Source organism: Procambarus clarkii, chromosome 20 (genome assembly GCF_040958095.1).
Source record: "Procambarus clarkii isolate CNS0578487 chromosome 20, FALCON_Pclarkii_2.0, whole genome shotgun sequence".
In the NCBI taxonomy this organism is placed as follows: domain Eukaryota; kingdom Metazoa; phylum Arthropoda; class Malacostraca; order Decapoda; family Cambaridae; genus Procambarus; species Procambarus clarkii.
Genome location: NC_091169.1, coordinates 44,990,139 through 45,016,454, shown reverse-complemented (window position 1 = coordinate 45,016,454; position 26,316 = coordinate 44,990,139). Strand labels below are relative to the sequence as shown.

Sequence of the window (26,316 nt, the reverse complement as noted above, 5' to 3'; positions counted from 1 at the left end):
CTCCAAAGGTTGACAGGAATATTATGTGGAAGTTGGGAAAGGTTTTAGTTCCATAATTAGTACTAAGAAGAGCTTTGCTTCTCTCATTAGGCTAATGCGTTTGGAGCGAGTATATTGTTGGGATAATCTACTTGCTACAGATATATCATGCCAGTGTGATTTTTTGTGTTCTGAAGGAGGGGCGTATGTGTTACGGACCCGAGTCTAGCGTCGTAGCACGGAGCAGTGACGACAACGCCATCTATGAGTCCGCTCCCGAAACCCCCTCCAAATGGACGACGCCATCTAGTGAGGACGGGATATACCGGCCACAGGTGCTGGATTCCCGTCTTAATCAGCTCGTAACAGCCGCTGCTGACCTCTGGTGAGGTGGCGCTTAGACAGCAACGCCATCTATGGAGTGGATAGGTGGACGTTTGTGCCTAAGCCTGTAAGTGAGGTTCCCTAGCCCCAGTACTAATGACGTGTCTGATTACAGAGTCGACCTGGGACTGCTGTAAAGGACGATGGATCAGTCTACCCAAGGCAGCCAAGGTCTCTTCACGAGTTTGCTGAAGAAGCTGTGAGTCACCCCCGGACGAACACTGCTGAGAGTGTTAGCCAGCCTGTGACGTGGCAGCATCAGGAATCGCCTTATCCGGGGCTGGCTGGTGGAAGAGACTAGCCACTGTGGTGCTGAGAGAGGAGAGTGATCAGAGGGATCACACGAGGCTCCTGTCTAGGGCTTGCAACCCTAGTATCGGTCGTGGAGTGGCCTACACAGCGGAGCTGATTGGAACCTGCCAGCTACGGGCTGGATTGTGGTTGAAGGCCTCCACGACGGAGCACCCAGTGGGACTGTGATTTGGCTGGCCTGTGGCCAGGGTAGATTCGCAAAGAGAATCAAAGGATTCATTGTGGGCCAAACAAGGGAACCAGGGCTACTCATCGTGAGCACCGTGGAGCATCCTGTGTCTTCAGAGGAAGACAATTCTATACATTAGTGTTTATAACCCCCGTGTGATTGTTATATATTTATTTATATGGTGGTGGTGATTATATATATAAATCAGAGCATTTGTATCCCTTCCCCTTTAGTTTAACTTGCATTACGGAACACACCCCTTGAAAGCCACTACTAACGTGGGGCCGGATTCCCGAATTCTAATAACACCAGAAAAGAACCCGGTTGCGACCCAGTAGGGCCGTAACAGTATGGTAGAGTACACCATTACCTACAGCTAGGCCAGTGTCAGCTGGCTATTCGTTAAACTTGGTTGTAGTATTGGTTTTTGTTGACCTGCCCGAGACGCTATGCGTGTTAATGGCTATATAAGAATGTAAAAATATCAATGCTATGTACTCTCATAAACCCAATGTACCTTCTTGTATAAATAAATAAGTTGGGGCCTTTTTCTATTGGTCTCAGTAGAGTTCTGGGTCGAATATAGCTTTTGTCCTATTTTTGTTTTTTTATTGCACGGATATTTTTGCGCCTGCCCTAAGCCTCTGGCTGGCCCATTAAGTGTTGCTTGTTTCTGTTTTACTTGGGCGGAGTATGAGTATTTATGACTCGTATGGCCTCTAGTAAGATTTTGTCCCATGTGTTTAACAACGTCTTCTGCTCTGTTGAATCTAAGTTGAAATCTTAATGGGTTCGTAACTCTGTACTGTGTTAGATAATGTTCTAGTGGTCTGTCGGGCATTTCTCAACAGTGCTGACATTTCTTCTCATCTTCCGGAACCTGTAAGCTATATTTCCCATGCACATGGGTATCCAAGCCTGATGCGATGTAAGTGTACTTCTGTTGTTCTACTGCTCCTTTTCATCAAACTAAGTGGTTCGTAGTTGGTTGAATTCTTGTACCAACCCGCAGACCCTGATGTTGCAACTGCTGTGTTGTGGTCACTGTACATCTTTTGCATTGCTCTGTTTCGAATTACTTTCTTAATCTGTCATCCTTGGTGATATTTAGCGCCCTCTGATTATTTTGCGCATTTGATGGTGCTACATAGCCTTCCCGGTTTGGTGCCTTCTTTTGATAATTACTTACTTACTTTCTTAATCTGTGATAGACTCTGTGGTATGTAAATTTCTACATTTCTTAGTTGCAAGTTTTGAAGCTTTGTCTGCAATGTCAATATTAAGGTTTAATGGTGGTTTATTAACCGCCATTAAGGTTTTTATTTAATGGCACCTGCAGTCATATTCAGTAACCATTACTGACATCTGCAACCGTCCTCCAAGGTTTCCACAAATCACCTAGACAGCCGAAAGTAACCAGCAAGCTTCCCATCAGACCAAATGATGATCAGCCTGTCAAATAAGGAAGCAAACTGGGTGCAGCACATGGTCAGATGGATGCAGATATAATACACACGAGCGAAGACACAGCATCTTCGACCGATGAAGACAAAGTATCCCCTAGTTACAGCCCCACTCCTGTGCCAGGTAAGTCCACTACGGGCTCACCATAGCCCGTGTTACTTGGAACTTTTTGTTCTGAGTAATTGAATTTAAAACAACGACACAGCATTGACCCTTACGGGCTTACTATAGCCCGTGCTATATGGAAATGCTGTTCCGAGTAGCTGAATCTAAAAAAACGACACAGCATTGTCTGCAGAGTCACAGCTCTCACACCAGGTGCTACAAGCGTCGCTACAGAGCTGAGAGCCAATCCGGGCCTTATTCTAGCTCTCCGCTCTCACCCTCATCCAAGTTCTACGCTCTCACCCTCATCCGAGCTCTCCGCTCTCACCCTCATCCGAGCTCTCCAACCCCGGCCTCGTTGGAGCTGTCTGCTCTAGGCTTCATACAAGCTCTCCTCTTGAAGCCTCGCGCACCTCTCTGATTCCGACCATTGTCATCACTCAGCCCTAAGTCGCGCCTGACGCCACCAGTAGCACGTAACCAAAATCCTCGTAACTAAACTATATTAAATAAACAAAAAAAACTACCATACTCTTTGAATATTGTCACCTAAAATCGTACACATTACAGACTGGTCCGACCCTTGCACCGAGGATGTAGATTTAACCCTTGTTGGTGGAATCCTAGCAATGAAAAACAAAGAATCATGTCCACTTTACGAGAAATTTCCGGTATGTAATCAGTAATCAGCGTTCGGGCAAGGCTTTGGCCAAAAATGGACTAGTCACTAATCACATAAATAACCTATTGTCATTTGTCATGGCTGCGGTGCTGCAGCTGGAGTCATCGATACTACTATCAATACTACTGCATTGTTTGTGGTAATAGATCTTATCTGCCCTTGTCCTAACTGGCGCTTGTGGCCAGCTAGGGAGTGCTGCTCTTATGGTGACAGGTATAGATAGACGACATGACGGAAGCTGTTGGTGCCTGCGCCGGCCCTACTCCTCCCAGAGACATCAACCATCATGATCACTTTCATAAATCAGGTATTTATTATATTCATTACGATATTGAGGCCTTGTAAAGCGATCTACATAGACTCCAGAAACAGAAGATTGGCCAATGCTTTTCATCATTGAAAAATGCAAACCCTAAAATGTAGAGCAAAATAATACATATCATGACTGCCATATAAACAACCCAGCCATGGAGCAGATTGATAAAGAAAAGGTCATAGGAGTTATCATCCACACACGGTTTTTCTCCATAAGTTACAACACTGAATTAACTGCAAAGATCACTTTAAGCACGGGAAAACTCAAGTCTGTTTACAGTGAATGCATTTCCTCAATTAAGGTAAGCCTCCAAAATACTATTACTACATAGGGTGCTTACAAATGAATAAACTGTCACTAAATGCACACCCTTAAGACACTGAAGTGAATACTTACAGTCCTAGAATTCACCGCAAGAGTTCTACAAGCGTAGCTCGCCCATCGCAGGAATATCCTTGCAAAAAAAAAAAAAAGACACTCACTGTGGAGTGACAAACAGTGAACTCCTCACTGCAGGACACTGTCGGCGAACTCTCGTAGCCTCACGCAGTGCAAGTAAATGTCTACCTACATGCTGACAGCATATATTGCGTGCCCAGTTCCAAATGCCTAGCTTTTTATCCTTGGCCATTAATTATTACCATATTGAGAGGTTGCAGAAATATTCTCAACTCAATCACTAAAATATATTTATAGAAACAAAGTCTGTTTGTGTTAGGCTGGAGGCCAAACGCTTAGGACTAGTCTCACCCAACTTTCACACATGAAGCATATGGAGCAGGGGAGTCACAGGCCAGTCGAGGTCGACCCCATGTGAAACGCTTTAAGAAATATTGCCATTTATAAAGCCCCCCATGCGATTTTCATGGCGTTAAAAATGAAATACTGGTAGTGTTTCCCATAGAGTTGTTGAGAATTGTCAGTGTTCATAATAAATTTTCTGAGAGCAAGGATGAGGGGGGAAGAGACAAGGGTGCGGCTGGGTCAATAATAACTCACTCTAAATGACTGTGGTCTGCTATGGAGCGTTACTGACAGTTAATTACACCAATCACTCCTCTTAGAGGTCATTATCCAGAAACGGTAATTATGTTTCATATGTAGTATGTATTGTAGAATTATCACATCTACTTTTATTATTTTAATAAGAATGATGACGACTTATAATTACTGTGCGTGAGTGCACTGTTTTAAGGATAAATTCAGCCATCAACTGAAAATTAACAGCGCGAGGCTTGAATATACACTATGTTATACAATTTTACTTATTATTCAACAAAAAAAAATAAAATAATTTGGGATATCCTTGTTCACGTAAATATGAAATGTCACTGGAAAACAATGCAGCTTAAACTGTATTAACTATGTAACTAGCATACTTGTGCATGAAATCTCTGCTCAGAAATAAAGATTACAAATGATCGACATGTTTCAACAGCTATCACAAAAACTTACACTATAAGCACTACTGTCTCATGGTTATAAATAAACATAAGAATAACTATTCTTAAATTGGCTACTTCGTATACTTCATGAAATAAATAAAACCGAGAATGTCACAAAAAAAACTATAGTGTGATTTAGTCCTAAATCACAGGCCTCAATAACTTTTATAAATGGCTATAAATCTTTACTTCTATTATCTGTTAATTTAAAATGTCTCTTGATAACTTAAAATTCCACCATTTACCTTATGAAAAAAATATCTATACCAGTCTCCAGTGCTACAGGTGTGGCAATGATGAAGTGATGTTTACAGTTCTCGTGAAACTGACGGTGTATAGTGGTGACGTGTTTTTTACATTCTATGCGCAGTACTGAGATGATTGTCCCGTGATGTTGTGGATTTGCGGCAATGACACTTTCAGTAACTTCCCAGCTGATGGTGATCGCTGTTATTTGTCGCTTATAACATGTATTGCGTAGAGCTGGGAAATAAGGTTTGTTTCCTAGATTTGACTGTTTTGGTTCTGTTGATGTCTCGTCAACTGCAGCTGGTGTACGTATGTCTGGAGAATATCTGGAGTGGGTTCTGACAGTCCTACTTTCCAAGTTCGGTCTGGGTCCAGGCTTGTCTGATAATAACCTGATCTAGAAGCCTGTTGCTTGAAGCTGCCCGCAATGTTGACCAGACCACACACTAGAAGGTGAAGGGACGACAACGTTTCGGTCCGTCCTGGACCATTCTCAAGTCGATTGTCTCATCGCCATTCTCATCCCCTGCCCGCAATCCCACTAATATATATACAACCCAGTTGCCCAGCACTTCCTGCTGAAATTTGTCTAATTTTTGTATAACACGTCCACTCATATTTCGGTAATGTTTCTTATTGAACAAAAACAATTGAACAAAAACAAATTGAACTAAAAAATTGAACAAAAACAAATTGAACAAAAAACGATTGAACAAAAACCATCTAATTATCGCAGGGGACTTTAATATTGACCTCTGCGAGCCTGAACACCCTACTGCTGTTAGCTTCCTCAACTGTATGAATTCCTGCTTCCTCATACCCTTAATCACTAGACCAACTAGAATCACTGATAGTACTGCTACGACTCTAGATCACATCTGGTCCAACATAACCTCTCCGCTTACTTCAGGTATAATCACCGATAGCACTACAGACCATTACCCTACATTTCTCTTAACTAACATTAGCAAACCACCTCTAGAGACAAGGGAGTTAAGCTTTAGGCTGCACAATGAAACTGCTATAAACAATTTTATAACTGCTGCTGATAATGTCAACTGGGAGTCCGAGTTAGGTAACATAGGGGACATCAACCTAGCAGTGCAATCTTTTCTACAAACAACTCTTAGCCTTTATAACACCCACTGTCCTATGCTTACAAAACAAGTCACAAGCAAAAGACTTAACAATCCTTGGCTTACAAAGGGAATACTTAAATCCATTAACAAAAAACACGACCTTGAGAAGAAGTATAGGCTAGGAACAGTCTCCAAAGAATTCTCAAAGAATTACTCGTTATTGCTATCTAAAATAATTAGACGAGCCAAAATTAAATACTATGAAGATAAATTTACCCAAATAAAGAGCAACATTAAAAAAACTTGGAGCACAATTTCACAAATATTGGGATCAAAGAAGATTTTAAATAACAAACCAACACTCCTTTCCAATAACGTTGGTCAGCTTTCAGCCTCTGATTCTGCTATTGAGTTCAATAGGTTCTTCTCTTCCATTGGGTCATCCCTTGCAAATGATATTCCATCTTCCTGTACTGATGTTAAGGACTATCTTACAGGTAACTATCCACAGTCTCTGTACCTAAAGCCTACTAGTTCCACTGATGTCAATGAAATAATCCTTTCCCTTAAAACCAAGTCTAGTGCCCTCGAGGAGATACCAACTTTAATTTACAAAAAAGCCTCCAGATGTCTAGCCCCTGCTATTGCATTGTTCTTCAACAAGTCACTTGAACTCCAAACCTTTCCTGACATTCTAAAAAAAGCAAGAGTAACCCCTGTCCACAAATGTGGTGATCTCACAGATGTTAACAACTACAGACCTATATCAATCCTGCCTAACTTGTCAAAAATATTCGAAAAACTAATCTACAAGCAGCTTTACTCTTTTCTAGCCAAACACAATATACTTAGCTCTTGTCAATATGGCTTCAGACCCAAAAAAAGCACTAACGATGCACTTATTAGTATGATTAACTTAATTCACGCAGCTCTTGATAAAAAGGAGTTTCCTGTTGGGTTATTTGTGGACCTGCGTAAGGCTCCTGACACTGTCAACCATCAAAACCTTCTTAAATTACATCATTATGGAGTCAGAGGACACTCCCTGCAATACCTCAAATCTTATCTTACTGACAGGCTCCAGTATGTTTCTGTGAATAATACTATTTCTCCCACCCTACCCATCAACATTGGTGTTCCTCAGGGCAGCATACTTGGCCCTCTCCTCTTTCTCATCTACATTAATGACCTTCCAAATGCCTCCCAACACCTCAAACCAATTCTATTTGCTGACGACACAACCTTCATTTACTCCAGTCCTGACCCCTTGCTCTAAATGCCACAGTAAATACTGAGCTAGAGAAAGTCCATCTTTGGCTAACTGCCAACAAACTCACCCTTAACACTGACAAAACGTTTTATATTCTGTTTGGCAATAAATCCTCTAATCAGATAAATTTCAAAATAAACAATACCCAAATTTGTAACAAATTAGATGGCAAATTCCTTGGCGTTCTCATCGACCACAAGCTGAATTTCCAGGGTCACATTCTAAATATATAAAAAAAAGTTTCAAAAACTGTTGGCATTCTTTCTAAGATCAGATATTATGTACCCCACCCTGCCCTGGTTACTCTCTATTACTCCCTCATCTATCCATACCTCAACTATGGTATTTGTGCTTGGGGTTCTACTACCCAAAATCATTTACGTCCTCTTATTACCCAACACAAAGCTGCTATTAGGACAATATCCAACTCTGGCCCCAGACATCACTCGGTACCATTACTCAAATCTCTGAATATGTTAGATATTAAGTCACTGCACATTCTCTCATGTGTATTATACATATATAAAACGCTGAACTGTAATGCTAATCCTGACCTCAAAAGCTTCATTGAAGGTTGTAACAGAACCCATGAGCACCACACCAGAAATAAATACAGTTTTGATATTCCTAGAGTACGACTTAATCAAACTAGAAATGCTCTACAAATCAAGGGGCCCAGAATGTGGAATGACCTTCCCAACCATGTTAAAGACTGTACCTCTCTCAACCAGTTTAAGATAAAAACTAAACACTACCTAATAAATTCCCTGTAACCTATCTCTCTCCTCTATTGTCAACCCATGTCTGTTATTTTTTTTTGTTTTTGTTTTTAATCAACACTGTTTGTCAACCTATTGTATTTGTGCTGCTTTTTCAGTCATGTTCCCCCTTTTTTTTTATCTTTATTTGTATTTGTTCTCAACACTTTTTATTATTTATGCTCAATTAGTATTAAGTTCTAGATATTAATGTTTTTCTTGCCCGAAACGCATTGCGTAATAGTGGCTTTAGGCATTGTATATACTAGCTCTATCTATATATCAATCCATTAATGTAACATCACTTGTATGTATGTACCTTACCTGAATAAACATATTTATTTATTTATTTATTTATATTTTATGCTTGCTGGGAGAGTATTGATTGTCGTGTACTTTTAACGTTCATATGGTGTTTAGGGCATAGCTGTGTACTATGAACTATCTGCCTTAACCAACGATAGCCTCATTTTGTATAGATGGTTTCGGAGATGCTGGAATTTATTTCAGGTAAACGAGTTTTGGACGAGAAGCGTCCATTTGGCCATACACAATATATGCAATTTTGTTCTGATTATATTCCACAGACGTGTATCACTCCTCTTCAATCATATATTTATAAGCCGGTCCTCAGACCAAATCCATTACCATGAGAAATCACACCTCCCTCAAAAAAAACAAAAACAGTTATGTGTAAACTGGAAAGTGATTCTTGTCTTAAACAGAGACTAGCCTTGTTATACCTTTATTGTATTATAAATCGTTTGTTTAAAATATAACAAGTTTATGCTGAAAACGTTTCCATTGAAGAATTTGGTTTCCTGTAAGTGGAATTTTTTGGTACAGTAAAATAGCTTTTGAATTCTATATTTCACATTATCATCAATAATACACTCTATTAACTTGACCAAACGTAATAAAACCTAACCTAACTAATCAAACCTTAACCTAGAATAACAATAACCTAACCTATCCATAGATATAGAGTAGATATAGTAGTAGACTAATTATGTAGTCGTTCTCGATCCATTCCCGTGAGCGTATTTCCTCCCTGAGGAGAGGTAATATATTTTTTATTGAGCCTCGACGTTTCTTCACTAATCACATATATGTACATAAATTTAAGTCATATGTTCATGTTCTATTTGATCTTGGTCTGTCTCAAAGAATATAGTCAAGAATTCTTTAAATTACTCATTATCTGTTAGAATTATATTATTTACCCTTTTGTACTTTTTGCTTTTAAATATGTCTTAAAGTTTCAGTGTGAACTCTAACTCAACAATTTCGTGCTTTACTTCCACGAACACTATAATATGCCCATTTATACTATACCTATTAAGTGGTTAGTTATTTTCGCGAAAGTAGAAATTGGGTGGTTGGAATGTCATGAAAATTACGAATCTTGAGGCCCGACCATCGCTGCAGGGTGTGCGGGCTGGAACTTGCCGCTGCGATACGTGGTGGTGTTCCTGGGGCTGCTGGGCAGTACTATCGACTACCTGGTGAGGAATAGCATCAGTGTGGCCATCGTGGCCATGGTCAACACCACCCACACCAAAGGCGCCGCCATGCCAGACGCCTGCCCGGCAGCCATCAACACCTCCTACAACGCCCTGGCAGACATGGTAACATACGTGGCATGACACAACAACAAAGATCATATATTTAGACAGCTAAAATTTGAACTTTCAGAAATAAAAAAATTGGGATTTATTAATATATAAGAGTGAGAAAATCAATTAAAGCCGTGTGGGGGATTTGAACCTGCACCATGGATACTCCCTCGTGGTTTAAGGTGTGTGCATGGTGCAGGTTCGAATCCTCCACAAGACTGTAATTGATATACATATTTTTAATTACAAATTATCTGATGGAGCCTAACTATATAAAACTAAATACCACCTGAATGACTCCCACGGTGCCTGACAACTCGTCCTTTTCTTACTGGTCTTCTTTCCCACCCTTCCTCTTAATTCAGCTCTCTCTCTCAAGTAGGAGTTACGAGTGTATCCGCGAGAGCGTCTTATACCTCTGAGGATCCGTCCTACAGGAGCCGGGGGAGTACGACTGGAGCCTTCAGCAGCAAGGCATCGTGCTGGCCACCTTCTTCTGGGGATACTTCATCACTAAGACCCTCGGTACGTACACGGTGTTGCTTCCTTAATAATATTCTAACTGCATAGTAACATGTAACTTTGAATTGCTTAAGACTGATGGTGATTCTGTCCTTGTTGACCTTTTGTTGGCTGTTTTGGGTAAGTTTATGAAGATATTTTTATATAATTAGATAAATAATTCACTTTATTATGCGTCGGTCTCCGATGTTTGATGGAATATGTGAATTTCGGGTGAATGAAACTAAAATAATAATAATGCAGTTAGCAAACGTCTTGTAGTTGTTACAGCCGAACTTTTGAGCTTAAAAAAAGGATAAAACTTTTATATTAAATTTTTTTATTTGACAAAAGTGTACACAGGGGCACAGTTGAACACAGGGACACTTGTACACAGGGAAACTTGTACACAGCAACATTGATGAACACAGGGACATTATTGTACACCAGGTGCAACTGGTACTCTGAGAGAGAACTCTATCAACATCAGAGGTCCGAGACTGTTCAACACGCTTCCACTACACATAAGGGGCATAACTGGCCGACCCCTCACAGTGTTCAAGAGAGAACTGGATAAGCACCTCCAAAGGATACCTGATCAACCAGGCTGTGACTCGTACGTCAGGCTGCGAGCAGCCGCGTCCAACAGCCTGGTTGATCAGTCCGGCAACCAGGAGGCCTGGTCGACGACCGGGCCGCGGGGACGCTAAGCCCCGGAAGCACCTCAAGGTAACCTCAAGGTAACCTCAAGGTAGCCTCAAGGGACACTGTTGTACACAGGGACACTTGTACACAGGAACACTTGTATATAAGGGCGCTGTTATATATAGGGGCACTTGTACACGAGGACACTTTTGCACACTGACATTGTTGAGACACAGGGACACCTGTACACAGGTACATTGTTGAACACAGGGACACCTGTACACAGGTACATTGTTGAACACAGGGACACCTGTACACAGGTACATTGTTGAACACAGGGACACCTGTACACAGGTACATTGTTGAACACAGGGACACCGTTACACAGGTATATTGTTGTACACAGGGACACTGTGTACAAGAATGCACAGGTGACTGTGTATAACAGAGACACTGTTGTACACAGGGACACTGTTGTACATAGACTGTTGTACACCGTGTTAGTGGGATTGCGAGAGCATACTAATTAATCACCAAAATATGTATTAACATAACCCATTCACATATCTTCTAAATATATACAAAAAAATATTCAAATATACAACATATGTTGGTTGGAGGTGGGCGCATAGCGGAGGTGGTGGGGGCCCGGGAGACGATGGGCTGGAGCCTGGGGGTGTGTGGGGTACTCTCCCTGCTGTGTCCTGCTGCTGCCCACCTTCACCCTCTGGCACTAGCGGCGGTGAGGCTCCTGATGGGTGTGGCCCAGGGCCCCGCCTTCCCCGCCCTCTACAGCGTCCTGGCCAGCTGGTCCCCACCAGAGGAGCTGGCTACTATGGTGTCTGTCGCTTACTCAGGTGGGTGTTGCCTAGCCAGCAAGGTTATTTTAAGCCCTAATTTTATCTCTAGCCACAAATTTAATCATTTTAACCAACGGTATTTTTGTGTTTTGGGCATTTGTAGTAGCATAAACAAAAGATAAACGTTGAAAATGTTTGTTCAATTCAGTTTTCTTCAAAAAATGTACTACTATGCAAGGAGCCAAAAACGAAGGCTCAGTCTACAACATGAAATTAGAAGGTGGTTCTGTGTACTCCCAGTAGATCGACAATAGTTATCTCGTTTCATAAATTGTTAAACTTAATTTTGCTTTAAGGTAAACAATTAAATGGAAAAATATCGGCGTGTTCTATTCCTTTTGTTTCAACAAATCAACAAATTCAGGCAAGCGGCAGACCCCTTACCTATTTACAGGTACATATATATACTGCTAGGTGAAAATTTAACAGTGGAAACTGTATGCTGAACTCCTAACAGCTGTAACTGAATTTAACTCTAACTTCAGAAATATAATCCTGATTAAGGGTCCCGGCAGTACTGTAGAGTTCGTTCTCAACGCACATTTGAGAATTCCTGGTTTGAATCCCGGGCGGGATAGAAATAGTTTGACGATTTTTCATTCACCCTTGTTCACCTAGCAGTAAGTAGGTACTCAGGAGTTAGTCAGCATGTTGTGGGGTTGTTGCAGCCTGGACGGGGTCAGTAATTCGCCCTTGAGGGGGGGGGGCTCTCTATAAAAGCCTAACGTGTAGGAATACCTGTCCCCGACACAATGAATTAGTATTATAATATTAATTATTTTATGCAGCAATCTTAACAAAAATTTACTAATACTAATAAATGTTAAAACTGACCTCTGCCAACATAAGAACCCACTAGTTGCTAACTTGTTGAAACCGCATAAACTCTTGCATGCTAATACCTGTAATCACTAAATCCTACCAGAATTACTGAAACAACTGCAGTAACCACATTTGTACAAACATAACATCTGCACTAACCACGGACTACAGACCATTACTCTTCTTTTCTTCTAACCAGCATAATTAGCACTAGAAACAATGAGAACTAGCTTAAGAATGCACAATGAAGCTTCCATAGACAATTTTGTTGCCGATGTTTGTAACATAAACTTGGAAGCTCAACTCAGTAATATGGCAAACATGTAGGTGTGCAAACATTTCTTGATAAAACTCTAAGCCTCTATAACACTCATGCTGACTCATGCACTCACGCATTATTTATAACTAAACTGGAGTCATTTCCAAAAAATCGTCAGAGGTACTTTTTATTTTTGTATACACAGGAACAGATGACTGCTGACTCCTGTTAGCAGGCTGACAGATTTCCCATTCTATAGCTTATGGTAAGCCTTACCCTCTAGTTTCCATGGAACACGACTCGCCTATCGTTTAACAACCAGGTACCCAATCACTGCTGGGTGAACAGAGGCATATAGTAAGGGTGGCCATTTCCAATCCCCCAAAAAGGACACATCCGCTAATATATATTTATATATACTATATACTCTAAATCCATAAACCTCTGAACTACAATAATAATCCTGACTGAAACACTTGCTAGAGAACTGTAAGAGAACCGATGGCCACCACACAAGAACCATATATATTTGATATTCCCAAGAATGAGACTTGACCAAGGCCAACATGAGTTGCAAATTAAGGGTCCACAACTGTGGAATGAAATTTAAACTGTACTTCTTTTAACCAGTTTAAAAGAGAAACTAAGCAATATCTAATTGCCAATATGTAACCAATTGTATTCACATTTCCTCATCATATCAAGCTGCATTTTGCTATTATTGTGAACATTATATAATATATTTGTACTGTTGCTGTAACTTCAATTTCTATATAAATGTAGTCTATACCTTTCATCATTAAATATTACTTAAAAATTGGAAATTATTTAATATTTTTTGTAACTATCCACACATGGTAGTTTACTTCTCGCTTAGAATTAGGTGCTATTCCATTACACATATAAATAAATTATCTATCATGTTCCAAATGTACTTTATATAAATACAAATTCTTATTATTATACAGTACATATGTTCTTGATGGTTTTCACAAGAAGAGTTTTACTCATTTGGTCACTAATAACATGTTTAGGATGAATATCTAATGACTGTATATCGCTTATAACCATTGTTATCAGCTTAAGGGTTGAAGCGCCCTGCCATGTTGTATTTTGCGTGCAGGGGGGGCGCTGGGGTCGCTGATAGCCCTGGGGGTGTCGGCGTGGGTGGTGGAGTGGCTGGGGTGGCGGTGGGTGTTCTGGGGCGGGGGGCTCCTGGCCCTCACCTGGGCCCCACTCTGGTTCCTGGTGGTCAGAAACACTCCACACCAGCATCCCTGCATCTCTGAGAGGGAGAGGAAGATGTTGATCAGCATCCACGTCCATCCCGGGGTGAGTGGCGAAGCTTGGAAGGTAAAGTAAATGTTAGATAGCGAGGCTTGGGAAGAAAAATAACCTTAACAATTAAATATATGTTGTATAAACAAATACATAATGAATACATAGTTCAATTAGTAAGTATATGATTATGGAGCTTTTGGCGTTAATGAGTATAACATGATTAACACATGCTTAGTCTATATGTTATATATGGCACTGTCAGAAGCTCTCCTAGTCTTCCGTTATAACAAATATTTAATATTTGAAGGGTAACTTTATTTATCATCATTCTTGTAACTTTATTTGAGCTATTTTACATTAAGTACTAATGCGACGATATCTTATATTTTGATATATATATTTTATTTTTATTTTGTTATACTTTATATTTTTACATATATTTTATTTTGTTCTTTTATTGAATTTTCTGTACACATGTGTTCGCAATGTGCACCACCACATGTCTCCACCGCTCGTCAACCCGGCGAGGGTGAGTAGAGGCGTATACCGTGGAGGAGCATCGCCAGGTGTAAGGTGGTGTACCTCTTGATGTTGGTCGAGCTGGGTAACATGTGGGTGGTCAACTTCTCCAGCACACAGGGGCCGACCTTCCTCATCAACCAGGTAACTCCTCCTGTTCTCTCAACCCTGGCTGACATATTGGTCGTGAGGTGCAGTTGGCTTCGTTCTCGACTCACAATCGGGGATTCCGGGTTCAATTCTCGGACGAAACAGAAATAATTGAGCACGTTTTTGTTTTACCGAATGGCTCTGTTCACCTAGGAGTAAATAGGTACCCAGGAGTTAGACAACTATTGTGGGGTTGTATCCTGCGGAGGGTCAGTAATTCAGAGGGACCACGATACAAGCCTAAAGCATATATATATCAATTTACCTTACCGAAACAGCTAACTATTATTATTATTAATCACAAACTAGGGGAAAAAGGTAACCATTACAGTCGTAGATCACTGAACCCATATTTCAGTAAACACTAAGATGGTCTTATTTTATTATTAAATTTCCCAGAAAGATTGGAACCTAGTATGTAAAGAAAGTGTTAATAATGAAATTTTTGTAGACAAAATTTTAATCAGTGACTTCGGAGCAACAGAATTCAATAGATGATCAAGGTCGTTGCCGTGTGTTGGGTGGACAGGTCGGGCTGAGCATGAAGGAGTCGGGCTGGGCGTTGATGGCCATGGCCGCCATCGGCTGGGTGTTCTACATAGTGTACGGCTGGTTGTCTGACCTCATCCTCCGCCACCACCTCCTCTCCAAGCTCAATACACGCAGACTCATGCACATCACAGGTAAGTTTCCCTCCACACAACAAATATCGTTGAGGTTTCGTCGATGTTGTTCCAAAGTAATAGGCACAAAATGCAAGTGGTTTAATGGTTAGCACACTTGCCCGCTCTCTTCGCCAGCGAGAAGATCTAGGTTCCAATCCTAGGCTAGGTGACTGTTAGACATCGTCCATTCGCTGTCCTCCCCTGTACACCGGATAGGGATTGGGGCTCAGAATGCAGAACCAATGGCAGATCGCTTAGGAGTAAACAAGAAGGGTGGGGCTTTATAATGAGATGTTGTAGAGCTCATGTAATCAAAAGCCGGAACTCTTCTGCTCCTGTACATTTTATAGTAACAGGAGCTTATTTTGAGAGGGGTAGACGCGCAGAGGATAACACTGTCAATATGAACACCTCAAGCAATAACTGCTTCTTAGACATCACTGCAAGGGGCAATATGGAGCTCAAATTGATGCTCGGGAAATTATTGCATGCAAATGAAATTGAAATGTGAGCATTCCGTGGGATGGCTTGTTCTGAATTGCTGCACCAGAGTTAAGAACATTGACCAAGCTCACTGAGCTGCACTTAGCACCATTTAATGTGAGTTAATAATGCGTACGCAAATAATTACAGTTTACTTACTCTTGTCGAGCAGGCTCACACCCACACACGTGTTTCCTATAGGCGAATTGATGAATGGAGCCCACATTATTTACTGCTTCTTCTCGACAGACATATGGGAGATTACAATTTCAGGAGTAACTCTAGAGTCTGCTGTGGTGTAGGGAGTGACAGAACTAGAGAACTAGAGTACCAATCAGAATACTGTTTCACTCATACACACACATCTGATTGAGTGAACTATGGGCTTTGACGTCGCTGGGAGTGGAAAGAAGGGTTATCAGAGCCGTTGTTGCAAGGTAGCTGTGACCTTTTCTTGCTTCCTGCTACATTCTACAGCTAAACATATGACTGTGAGAGCCACCAATGATTATACAGGCGAGACGTATAAACTGCCGTCTGCCAGTATAACCAGATGTCGTATATCGCCACCCATACAATATCTGAATTGCATATGCCATCACTGATCCGTAGACACCCTACATGAGGTACCTGTGTCTTTGGATAGGGCGACATACCAACGCTTAATGCACAGGATTGCATAACATTGCACAACACTGCAGCCACGGGGTACAGTCTAGCTGAGGGATTATACTTCTCTTACACTTGGATAATGTAGATTATTCATTGCAAAAATCATCTATTCACACCTTCGCAATATTTAACTTGCAATTTACTCCATAAGGGAAATTAATAACCTTATTTTCATTCCCTTCGCGCATGTTATTTTCATTGACTTAATTTTAATTATTTTTATAAATTACTCTCATTACCCGATTACTTAATCCATTAAATAAGAAGCAAGAGAAAATAAGTGGAACTTCCTATTTTCTTAATGTTTTACTCCAATAAAGCCAAAAACAGGGAGAATGTAACGATGTGGCAGAGTTGAGCCACCTCCCGGAGGCTAGTGAGTGACAACTGTCGGAACATTCAAAATTTGACTTAATGGAAATTATATACAAGACATAGTTCTCAGTCTGTTATACCTAGCATAAATTTAGTTACTTACAGTACTCCGTGTTTCACTGTTGGCAGCGATGGTGTGGGTGTGCAGCAGCCTAGTGGGGATTGTGTGGGCCGGGTGTAGAGCGGCGCTGGTGGCTGGGCTGATGCAGTTCATCGGCCTGGGGTTACCCGCCACCATCACCTCCTTCCAGCTCACGCCCATGGACATCGCGCCCAACTACGCCGGCAAGTTGTTCCTGAAGCAATTTCAATGTCTTTCGTGTTAATTTAATTAAGGCTGACTTGATCAAACAGGTAATTGTGTACACCAGTTATCACCTGGAAACTGTCCTTCATCCTAGTTTTTACACCTTTGTTACCATTTAGCGTCCTGGGAACTCTCCACCATCACAGTCTGTACACCATGGCCACCAGTTAGCGTCCTGGGAACTCTCCACCATCACAGTCTGTACACCATGGCCACCAGTTAGCGTCCTGGGAACTCTCCACCATCACAGTCTGTACACCATGGCCACCAGTTAGCGTCCTGGGAACTCTCCACCATCACAGTCTGTACACCATGGCCACCAGTTAGCGTCCTGGGAACTCTCCACCATCAGTCTGTACACCATGGCCACCAGTTAGCGTCCTGGGAACTCTCCACCATCAGTCTGTACACCATGGTCACTAGTTAGCGTTCTGGGAACTCTCCACCATCAGTCTGTACACCATGGTCACCATTTAGCGTCCTGGGAAGCGCCTGGCTTGTGAACTGACTCTCGTGTAGTGATTATTGCCAGTGTAACAAAGCTTTTATTGCAAGCAACGGCAAGTTCAAGTATTCAGATTTTTAAAGGCAGCTCCTATATTGGACTATTTTGTATCCACCGCTGATTATATCCGTTTGCTATGGGCCTCCGGAGGTAGGTTCAATGTGACAGCAATTTCCATTTCTTTCTCTGCTGGAGCCTTCAACTGTTCCGTCTCCCATTTGGATCTTTGTATCCGGTCTCTTGTTACCAACACCCAGCCGCGTTACTTGCTAGCCGTGTGCACACCACGTATAATAATAAATATCTGGCCATTGACTAATTAACGAGCTACAAGAGAGGAGTAAAAATGGTCACGAAGATCAAGGACAATGAAAGTGATAAAGAAGCTACCCAGAAGAGGAGCTCATGTTCGGAACGTTGACCAAATGTTCGTTAATTCAGCAGCCTTCCCCCCCCTCCCCCCTCCACCACCTCCCGCTTATGATTAAAACAACCCATCCCTCTGTTACATAGTACTTTTTGTAACTATTTGGACTAATACCTATATTTGACATATTGGGCTAATACCTATAGATAGTAGAGTTTGGTACCGTTCAATCTATAAGTCCGGGAAAAATAAAGCTAAAAATCTAACAGATATTCCTAAGCCTAAATATTATAGGCCTGGGATGGTTAGATTAGGTTAGGTTTGTTTTTATCACCAACATAAATACAAAACCTTTTCTGGTTTGTCCAAATTCAGTAGTGCTAAATTCTACTTTGTCAATTACGTCAATATATGTACGATGGTCCACATCATTACTATATGTACTATGGTCCACATCATTACTATATGTACGATGGTCCACATCATTACTATATGTACTATGGTCCACATCATTACTATATGTACGATGGTCCACATCATTACTATATGTACTATGGTCCACATCATTACTATATGTACGATGGTCCACATCATTACTATATGTACTATGGTCCACATCATTACTATATGTACTATGGTCCACATCATTACTCTATGTACGATGGTCCACATCATTACTATATGTACGATGGTCCACATCATTACTATATGTACGATGGTCCACATCATTACTATATGTACGATGGTCCACATCATTACTATATGTACGATGGTCCACATCATTACTATATGTACGATGGTCCACATCATTACTATATGTACGATGGTCCACATCATTACTATATGTACGATGGTCCACATCATTACTATATGTACGATGGTCCACATCATTACTATATGTACGATGGTCCACATCATTACTATATGTACGATGGTCCACATCATTACTATATGTACTATGGTCCACATCATTACTATATGTACTATGGTCCACATCATTACTATATGTACGATGGTCCACATCATTACTATATGTACGATGGTCCACATCATTACTATATGTACTATGGTCCACATCATTACTATATGTACGATGGTCCACATCATTACTATATGTACTATGGTCCACATCATTACTATATGTACGATGGTCCACATCATTACTATATGTACGATGGTCCACATCATTACTATATGTACGATGGTCCACATCATTACTATATGTACGATGGTCCACATCATTACTATATGTACGATGGTCCACATCATTACTATATGTACTATGGTCCACATCATTACTATATGTACGATGGTCCACATCATTACTATATGTACGATGGTCCACATCATTACTATATGTACGATGGTCCACATCATTACTATATGTACGATGGTCCACATCATTACTATATGTACGATGGTCCACATCATTACTATATGTACGATGGTCCACATCATTACTATATGTACGATGGTCCACATCATTACTATATGTACGATGGTCCACATCATTACTATATGTACGATGGTCCACATCATTACTATATGTACTATGTAAAGGTGAGGATGGAGTGAAAAAAATACGCATAGTCAGCCTATCATCAAATAAAAGAATCGGGGGGTTCAGGATGTATGTACAAAATATGCACAAGACCTGTCGATAATAAACCCTATGTTGTGCATTTGTCAATGTGACCCTTCGACACCCTGACCCGTCGACACCCTGACCCGTCGACACCCTGACCCGTCGACACCCTGACCCGTCGACACCCTGACCCATCGACACCCTGACCCGTCGACACCCTGACCCTTCGCAACCCGTTCTCGCACTTTCTTATAGTCAATATTGACTTATTAAATACGTGCATATGTGACATACTAATTTATTGTGAATATTTTAGCTTACCTTGAAAAACTTTATAGAACCTTACCTAACCTTCTTAGTATGTTAAGATAAGCATCTTATGGCTTCGTAATTACAATTATTACTTAACTTATACCTATAATAGGTTAAGTAATAATTGTAATTACGAAGCAATAAGATGCTTATCTTAACATACTAAGAAGGTTAGGTAAGGTCGGTGTTTTCTATGAAGCCTTTCAAGGTAAACTAAAATATTCACAATAAGTTAGTATGTCACATATGCACTTATTTAATAAGTCAATATTGACTTAAAGAAATTGAGAGAACGGGTTGCAACCTACACCCTGACCCGTCGACACCCTGACCCGTCGACACCGTGACTGGAGACGTGCTCCGCCCACCTGCAGCCTGCACTGTAAACACTCCATAAATCAAGGTGAGGATGGGTTGACATTAGCTGGCGAGGCAAGTGTCTGACGTGTCCATGTGTTACAGGTACGCTGGCCGGACTAATTGGCCTGGGTGATATCGCTGGGTTCGTCGCTCCTATCGTCACCTCCCACCTCATCTCCCTGGTGAGCTTCGTATTATGTGTGGATATTTGTACTCTTTATTATACAAGGTTACACAGTTACATGTCTGAGTGGTTACAAAATGTGGATATTAAAAGGAAATTGGTGTGGGACTACACTTGCGGTTCAACTGTAGCCAACACCTATGTTGACTTCAGTGTTGCATAACCAGGCGGCTCTGCCAATCACCGGGAAGCAGCCAAGTCTCGTAAATACAGGGATCTGGATCAATATTACAATTTTGTCCCCATTGCCTCAAAGACACTTGGTGCCTGTGGTAAAAGTGCCGCTAGTTTTTGCAAGGAGCTGGTTTCTAAGCTAATTGAAACTACAAGATACAATAAAGCCCCCAGCTTCCTCTTTCAGCGCCGTAATGTGGCGATACAAAGAGGAAACGCACACTCCATGTTTGCTGATGATGCAAAAATTATGAGAAGAATCAAGACAGATGAAAACATACAGAGACCACAGGACACAAACTAGAGGAATGATCTAGAAAATGGCGACTAAAGTTCAACTTAGGAAAGTGTAAAGTAATGGAATTAGGCGAAGGGAGCAGAAGGCTGAACACAAGGTACCATCTGGGAGGCGAAATCCAACGAGTCAAATAGAGAGAAAGATCTGGGAGTTGATATCACACCGAACCTGTCCCCAGAAGCCCACATCAAAAGGATATCATCAGCGGCATATGCTAGATTGGCCAACATAAGAACTGCCTTTCTGACATAAGAAACCTGTGTAAGGAATCGTTCAAGACCTTGTATACTACTTATGTAAGACCAATCCTGGAGTATGCAGCTCCAGCCTGGGGTCCATACCTAGTTAAACACAAGACAAAGTTAGAGAAGATTCCGAGGTATGTCATCAGACTAGTCCCAGAACTGAGAGGAATGAGCTACGAGGAAAGGCTACAGGAGCTAAAACTCACGTCCCTGGAAGACAGAAGAGTAAAGGGAGACATGATAACCACCTACAAAATTCTCTGAGGAATTGACATGGTGAACAAAGACAAACTATTTAGGATGGGTGGAACACGAACAAGGGGACACAGGTGGAAACTTAGTACCCAAATGAGCCACAGAAACATTAGAAATAATTTTTTCAGTGTCAAAGTTATTAACAAATGGAATACATTAGGCAGTGATGTGGAGGAGGCTGACTCCATACACAGTTTCAAATGTAGATTTGATAGAGCCCAATAAGCTCCAGAATCTGTACACCAGTTGATTGACAGTTGAGAGGAGGGACCAAAGAGCCAAAGCTCAACCCCCACAAGTACAACTAGGTGAGCCCTGCATCCATGGTTCCTACCCGCTACCTGAGGAGCTGGAGGAACTCGACAACCAGTGACAAGTAGCCTTGTACCTTGCATGTAACCAATGTTGTAACCCTTTTTGTGTAATGAAGTTTTAAATAAAATAAAATGACAAAATACAAAAATATCGGGGGTGGAAGAAGACAATATGTGAGTGTACGCAGGTGCCCCCACAAGGTTTCCCCGGATGCTGCATATCGTCTTCTACGAGGTCGAGGGTCCCTACAAACGCAACCAGAGGTGGTACCTTCTCTCTGAGCAAGTTGTTGGTGATAATAAAAACACTGCAGAGGAAGAAGTCATATTTGTAGATTTCAAGATCAATTACTGAAACAAACACCTTGAATAAATGTTATTTAATGCTGTAAATTGAATGACGAGATCACATCCCATCCTCCTGTTTAGATAGTACCTTTTGTAGCTATGTGCACCATAGTCCAAACATTGACGTAAAAGTTGACCAAACCACACACTAGAAAGTGAAGGGACGACGACGTTTCGTCGTCCCTTCAATCGACTTGAGAATGGTCCAGGACGGACCGAAACGTCGTCGTCCCTTCACTTTCTAGTGTGTGGTTTGGTCAACATATTTCAGCCACGTTATTGTGACTCCTCGTCTGCATTGACGTAAAATACAATTAGATAGTAGAATTTTGTATTAAACGTTACAGTTCCAAAAAAGCTAAAAAAGTAACTTTATATATTCCTAGGCCTAGTATAGCACATATATGTACTATATTAGGCCTCAGATAACGTGTATTAGGCCTAGGAATGTTAGGTTAGGTTAGTTTAGGTTGTCTTTGCAACATAAATACAAAACCTTTTCCGGTTTGTCTAAATTCAATAGTAACGATTCCTACATTCTAATTGTGCATTACGTCATATACATATATGTACTATGGTCCTCACCGTTCCTATAAGTACTACTAAACAGGAGGATGGGCTGGAGAACAACATAAGTTTGGGAGCTACAATGAGGCAATTAGATTCTTTTTTAGGTTACTTTTGATTACCAAATATATTGTGCAATTCCAAGTTGAAATTGGTTATAAAATCATTTATGAAAATGCATCATCTGTCACTTCTTCAGAATGGCATTCGAAAAATAATTTCCATTTCATAGCTTCGCTTCTTCGAAAGAATTTTTCTCAGTAAGTTATAAAAAAAATGTTTGCATATTTTTCCATCCCTATTCTATGCTGTTGTTTACTTCCTTGAAGAATTACAAATGCAGCTTATTAAATATCTTGAAAATAATGAGCTCGTTTATATTTACAAGTATGAATACAGTTGCTCTAAATCTGGGCCCCGCCTGCCTCCCATCCCCCTCACTACGAAGAGTTGGGGAAATGGGAGGCAGGCGAAAAGTTTTTCCCCCCTGCTCCTGTTGACGTCCATCCACTTGGACTGGTCGGTAGAGCGACGGCATCACTTCCTGCAGATTGTTTCCCGCTGGTGCAAGTGGTTGGGCACCGTTACTGCACAGCTCTCATATCGTTGCTCCTATCTTGCCCCCGTACACTTAAACTCTTTTATGCAACAATAGCAACCAGGGTCGTAACAGATGGTTTTAATGAAGTGGACAGTGTAGATGGTTAGTGTCATGAATCTGACGCAGAAGAGACGCGTCCTACTCTGACCAGAATTAGGCGAGCACTTGCCTCTTAACTTCGAACATATCCGTTAGTTGACCAGACCACACACTAGAAGTTGAAGGGACGACGACGTTTCGGTCCGTCCTGGACCATTCTCAAGTCGATATGTGATATATATACATTCACATATCGACTTGAGAATGGTCCAGGACGGACCGAAACGTCGTCGTCCCTTCAACTTCTAGTGTGTGGTCTGGTCAACATACTTCAGCCACGTTATTGTGACTCATCGCCTCCATATCCGTTAGCTTTGATTTTCCTAACTCAAACAATGTGGGGGTTTACTATGTGTAGCATAGTAAACCCCTACATTGTTTGAGTTAGAGAATACTATCTGTCAAATATAAATGATGTTCTTAAAAGATTCCCCATTTTACACCCGCAAGATAACGTATTTAAGTATTTAAGGGTTGACAATGTTAATGTTCTTGTTTGAGAAGCTGTTCACTTGAGACAGTTAAGCAAGTCCCAACTGTGTATGGGTACAAGTGACAGGATGAACAACACAGCGGGTTTTCTTCCTTTGGGGAGTGTTGTACATGCTGCTATGGCGGTGTGTCCACACAGGATGAGTGGCGCTGCCCAATAAACTCGCCCCTCGGGGCAAAACTTAACATTGAGGTCGTTCAGACCTCAATAGTAACAAAGTTGCTATTGTCGTGCACGACCTCAGAGGTCGTAGACTGTTTATTAAATACAGATTTAAGCTGCCATGATCGAGGTACAGATCTCGCAAGCGGACCCGTAAGTTCTTTCGTGTACTATAACTGAGCTGTAGCCTAAAGTAAACACGCCTGGATTCTATGTTTGTGTAATTCTCTCTGACAGCCACACGGGTGGGAGGCGACTATCCTGCTGAGCTGTGCCGTGTACCTCAGCGTGGGGCTCCTCTACGTCCTCGGCCTCACAGCTGACGTATACGACTGGAACTACTACGACGAGATCTCCAGCGACGCACAGCAGCAAACTGTGTCGGGTACTGAGACAACCCCAGGTGCCAGTAGACCTCTAAGTGCTGGGAGTCCGTAGTCAACACTATGGTGACTTTAGTGCCGTCATGGTAGTGCTGGGACACCATAGTCAACACCATTGTGACTATAGTGCCGTCATGGTAGTGCTGGGACACCATAGTCAACACCATGGTGACTATAGTGCCGTCATGGTAGTGCTGGGACACCATAGTCAACACCATTGTGACTATAGTGCCGTCATGGTAGTGCTGGGACACCATAGTCAACACCATGGTGACTATAGTGCCGTCATGGTAGTGCTGGGACACCATAGTCAACACCATGGTGACTATAGTACCGTCATGGTAGTGCTGGGACACCATGGTGACTATAGTGCCGTCATGGTAGTGCTGGGACACCATAGTCAACACCATGGTGACTATAGTACCGTCATGGTAGTGCTGGGACACCATGGTGACTATAGTGCCGTCATGGTAGTGCTGGGACACCATAGTCAACACCATGATGACTATAGTGCCGTCATGGTAGTGCTGGGACACCATAGTCAACACCATGATGACTATAGTGCCGTCATGGTAGTGCTGGGACACCATAGTCAACACCATGATGACTATAGTGCCGTCATGGTAGTGCTGGGACACCATAGTCAACACCATGGTGACTATAGTACCGTCATGGTAGTGCTGGGACACCATAGTCAACACCATGGTAACTATAGTGCCGTCATGGTAGTGCTGGGACACCATAGTCAACACCATGGTAACTATAGTACCGTCATGGTAGTGCTGGGACACCATGGTGACTATAGTGCCGTCATGGTAGTGCTGGGACACCATAGTCAACACCATGGTGACTATAGTACCGTCATGGTAGTGCTGGGACACCATGGTGACTATAGTGCCGTCATGGTAGTGCTGGGACACCATAGTCAACACCATGGTAACTATAGTACCGTCATGGTAGTGCTGGGACACCATAGTCAACACCATGGTAACTATAGTGCCGTCATGGTAGTGCTGGGACACCATAGTCAACACCACGTTGACTATAGTGCCGCCATGGTGGTGCCAACATCATGGTGACTATAGTGCCGTCATGGTAGTGCCAACATCATGGTGACTAAAGTGCCGGCATGATAGTGCTTCGATAATTGTCACCCTTTATTGCTAAAGTTGACAGTTGCAACATTAAATGTTGATGCATTGCCACCCAGTCTCCTAAGGGTTGCGCAAGATTGATCTGTCAACAGCTCCATATGGATATACTCTACATATATACCAAATGGTGTATACCTTCATAAAGATGTTGCCAGCTGCTTTAATATTGAATGATCCTGTATTGTCTACACCAGTAACAGACTGGTTTGGTGTCGGAATTAAAGCCTATCAACCTCTGGAAGGTTATTAAGCTCCCCACAATAGCGTATTGACCAACTAGAAAGTATATTTTAGTCCTGAACATAGTTCAAGGCTAAAGTAAACTCTCAATGTATATACACCGTGAAGCTGGGTACACTCTAGGTGTATATATTTGTGGATAAGAATTCAACCTGTAGTAGTAGTGGCAATGGGTCTGTTGGAGAATATGGTCTTTCTTGCTATCTTTTATAGCGTAGTTCTTACTACATTTGTTTACAAACATTTTGCATTTACAAGTTTATTAGAACAAATAAAATATATTCGACCAAAGGCTATAACGAA

The 26,316-nt window shown here is 41.6% G+C and overlaps 1 protein-coding gene across 3 annotated transcripts; it reads left to right on the top strand.

Moving 5' to 3' along the window:
• The first annotated feature begins 3,274 nt into the window (after positions 1–3,274).
• Positions 3,275–26,172, top strand: LOC123755303 (sodium-dependent phosphate transport protein 3). 3 transcript variants are annotated; one of them, XM_045737792.2, is made up of 10 exons: positions 3,275–3,402; positions 9,641–9,840; positions 10,266–10,353; positions 11,595–11,831; positions 14,039–14,247; positions 14,734–14,859; positions 15,395–15,548; positions 17,190–17,345; positions 20,599–20,678; positions 24,474–26,172. In XM_045737792.2, exons 1-10 carry the CDS (start codon positions 3,324–3,326, stop codon positions 24,672–24,674), a joined length of 1,530 nt encoding a protein of 509 aa, XP_045593748.2. In that variant the 5' UTR covers positions 3,275–3,323; the 3' UTR covers positions 24,675–26,172. The 3 variants fall into 3 exon arrangements, with proteins under 3 accessions (XP_045593748.2, XP_069184003.1, XP_069184002.1); XM_069327902.1 differs by lacking the exon at positions 3,275–3,402 and adding an exon at positions 5,176–5,351; XM_069327901.1 differs by lacking the exon at positions 3,275–3,402 and adding an exon at positions 8,800–9,035.
• The last annotated feature ends 144 nt before the right edge of the window (positions 26,173–26,316 follow it).

Coding starts and splice junctions, on each gene's coding strand:
- LOC123755303 (XM_045737792.2), top strand. CDS start 3,324: ATGACGGAAGCTGTTGGTGCCTGCGCCGGCCCTACTCCTCCCAGAGAC. Junction 14,248..14,733: donor GCATCCACGTCCATCCCGGG/GTGAGTGGCGAA, acceptor GAGGGTGAGTAG/AGGCGTATACCGTGGAGGAG. Junction 17,346..20,598: donor CATCGCGCCCAACTACGCCG/GCAAGTTGTTCC, acceptor CATGTGTTACAG/GTACGCTGGCCGGACTAATT.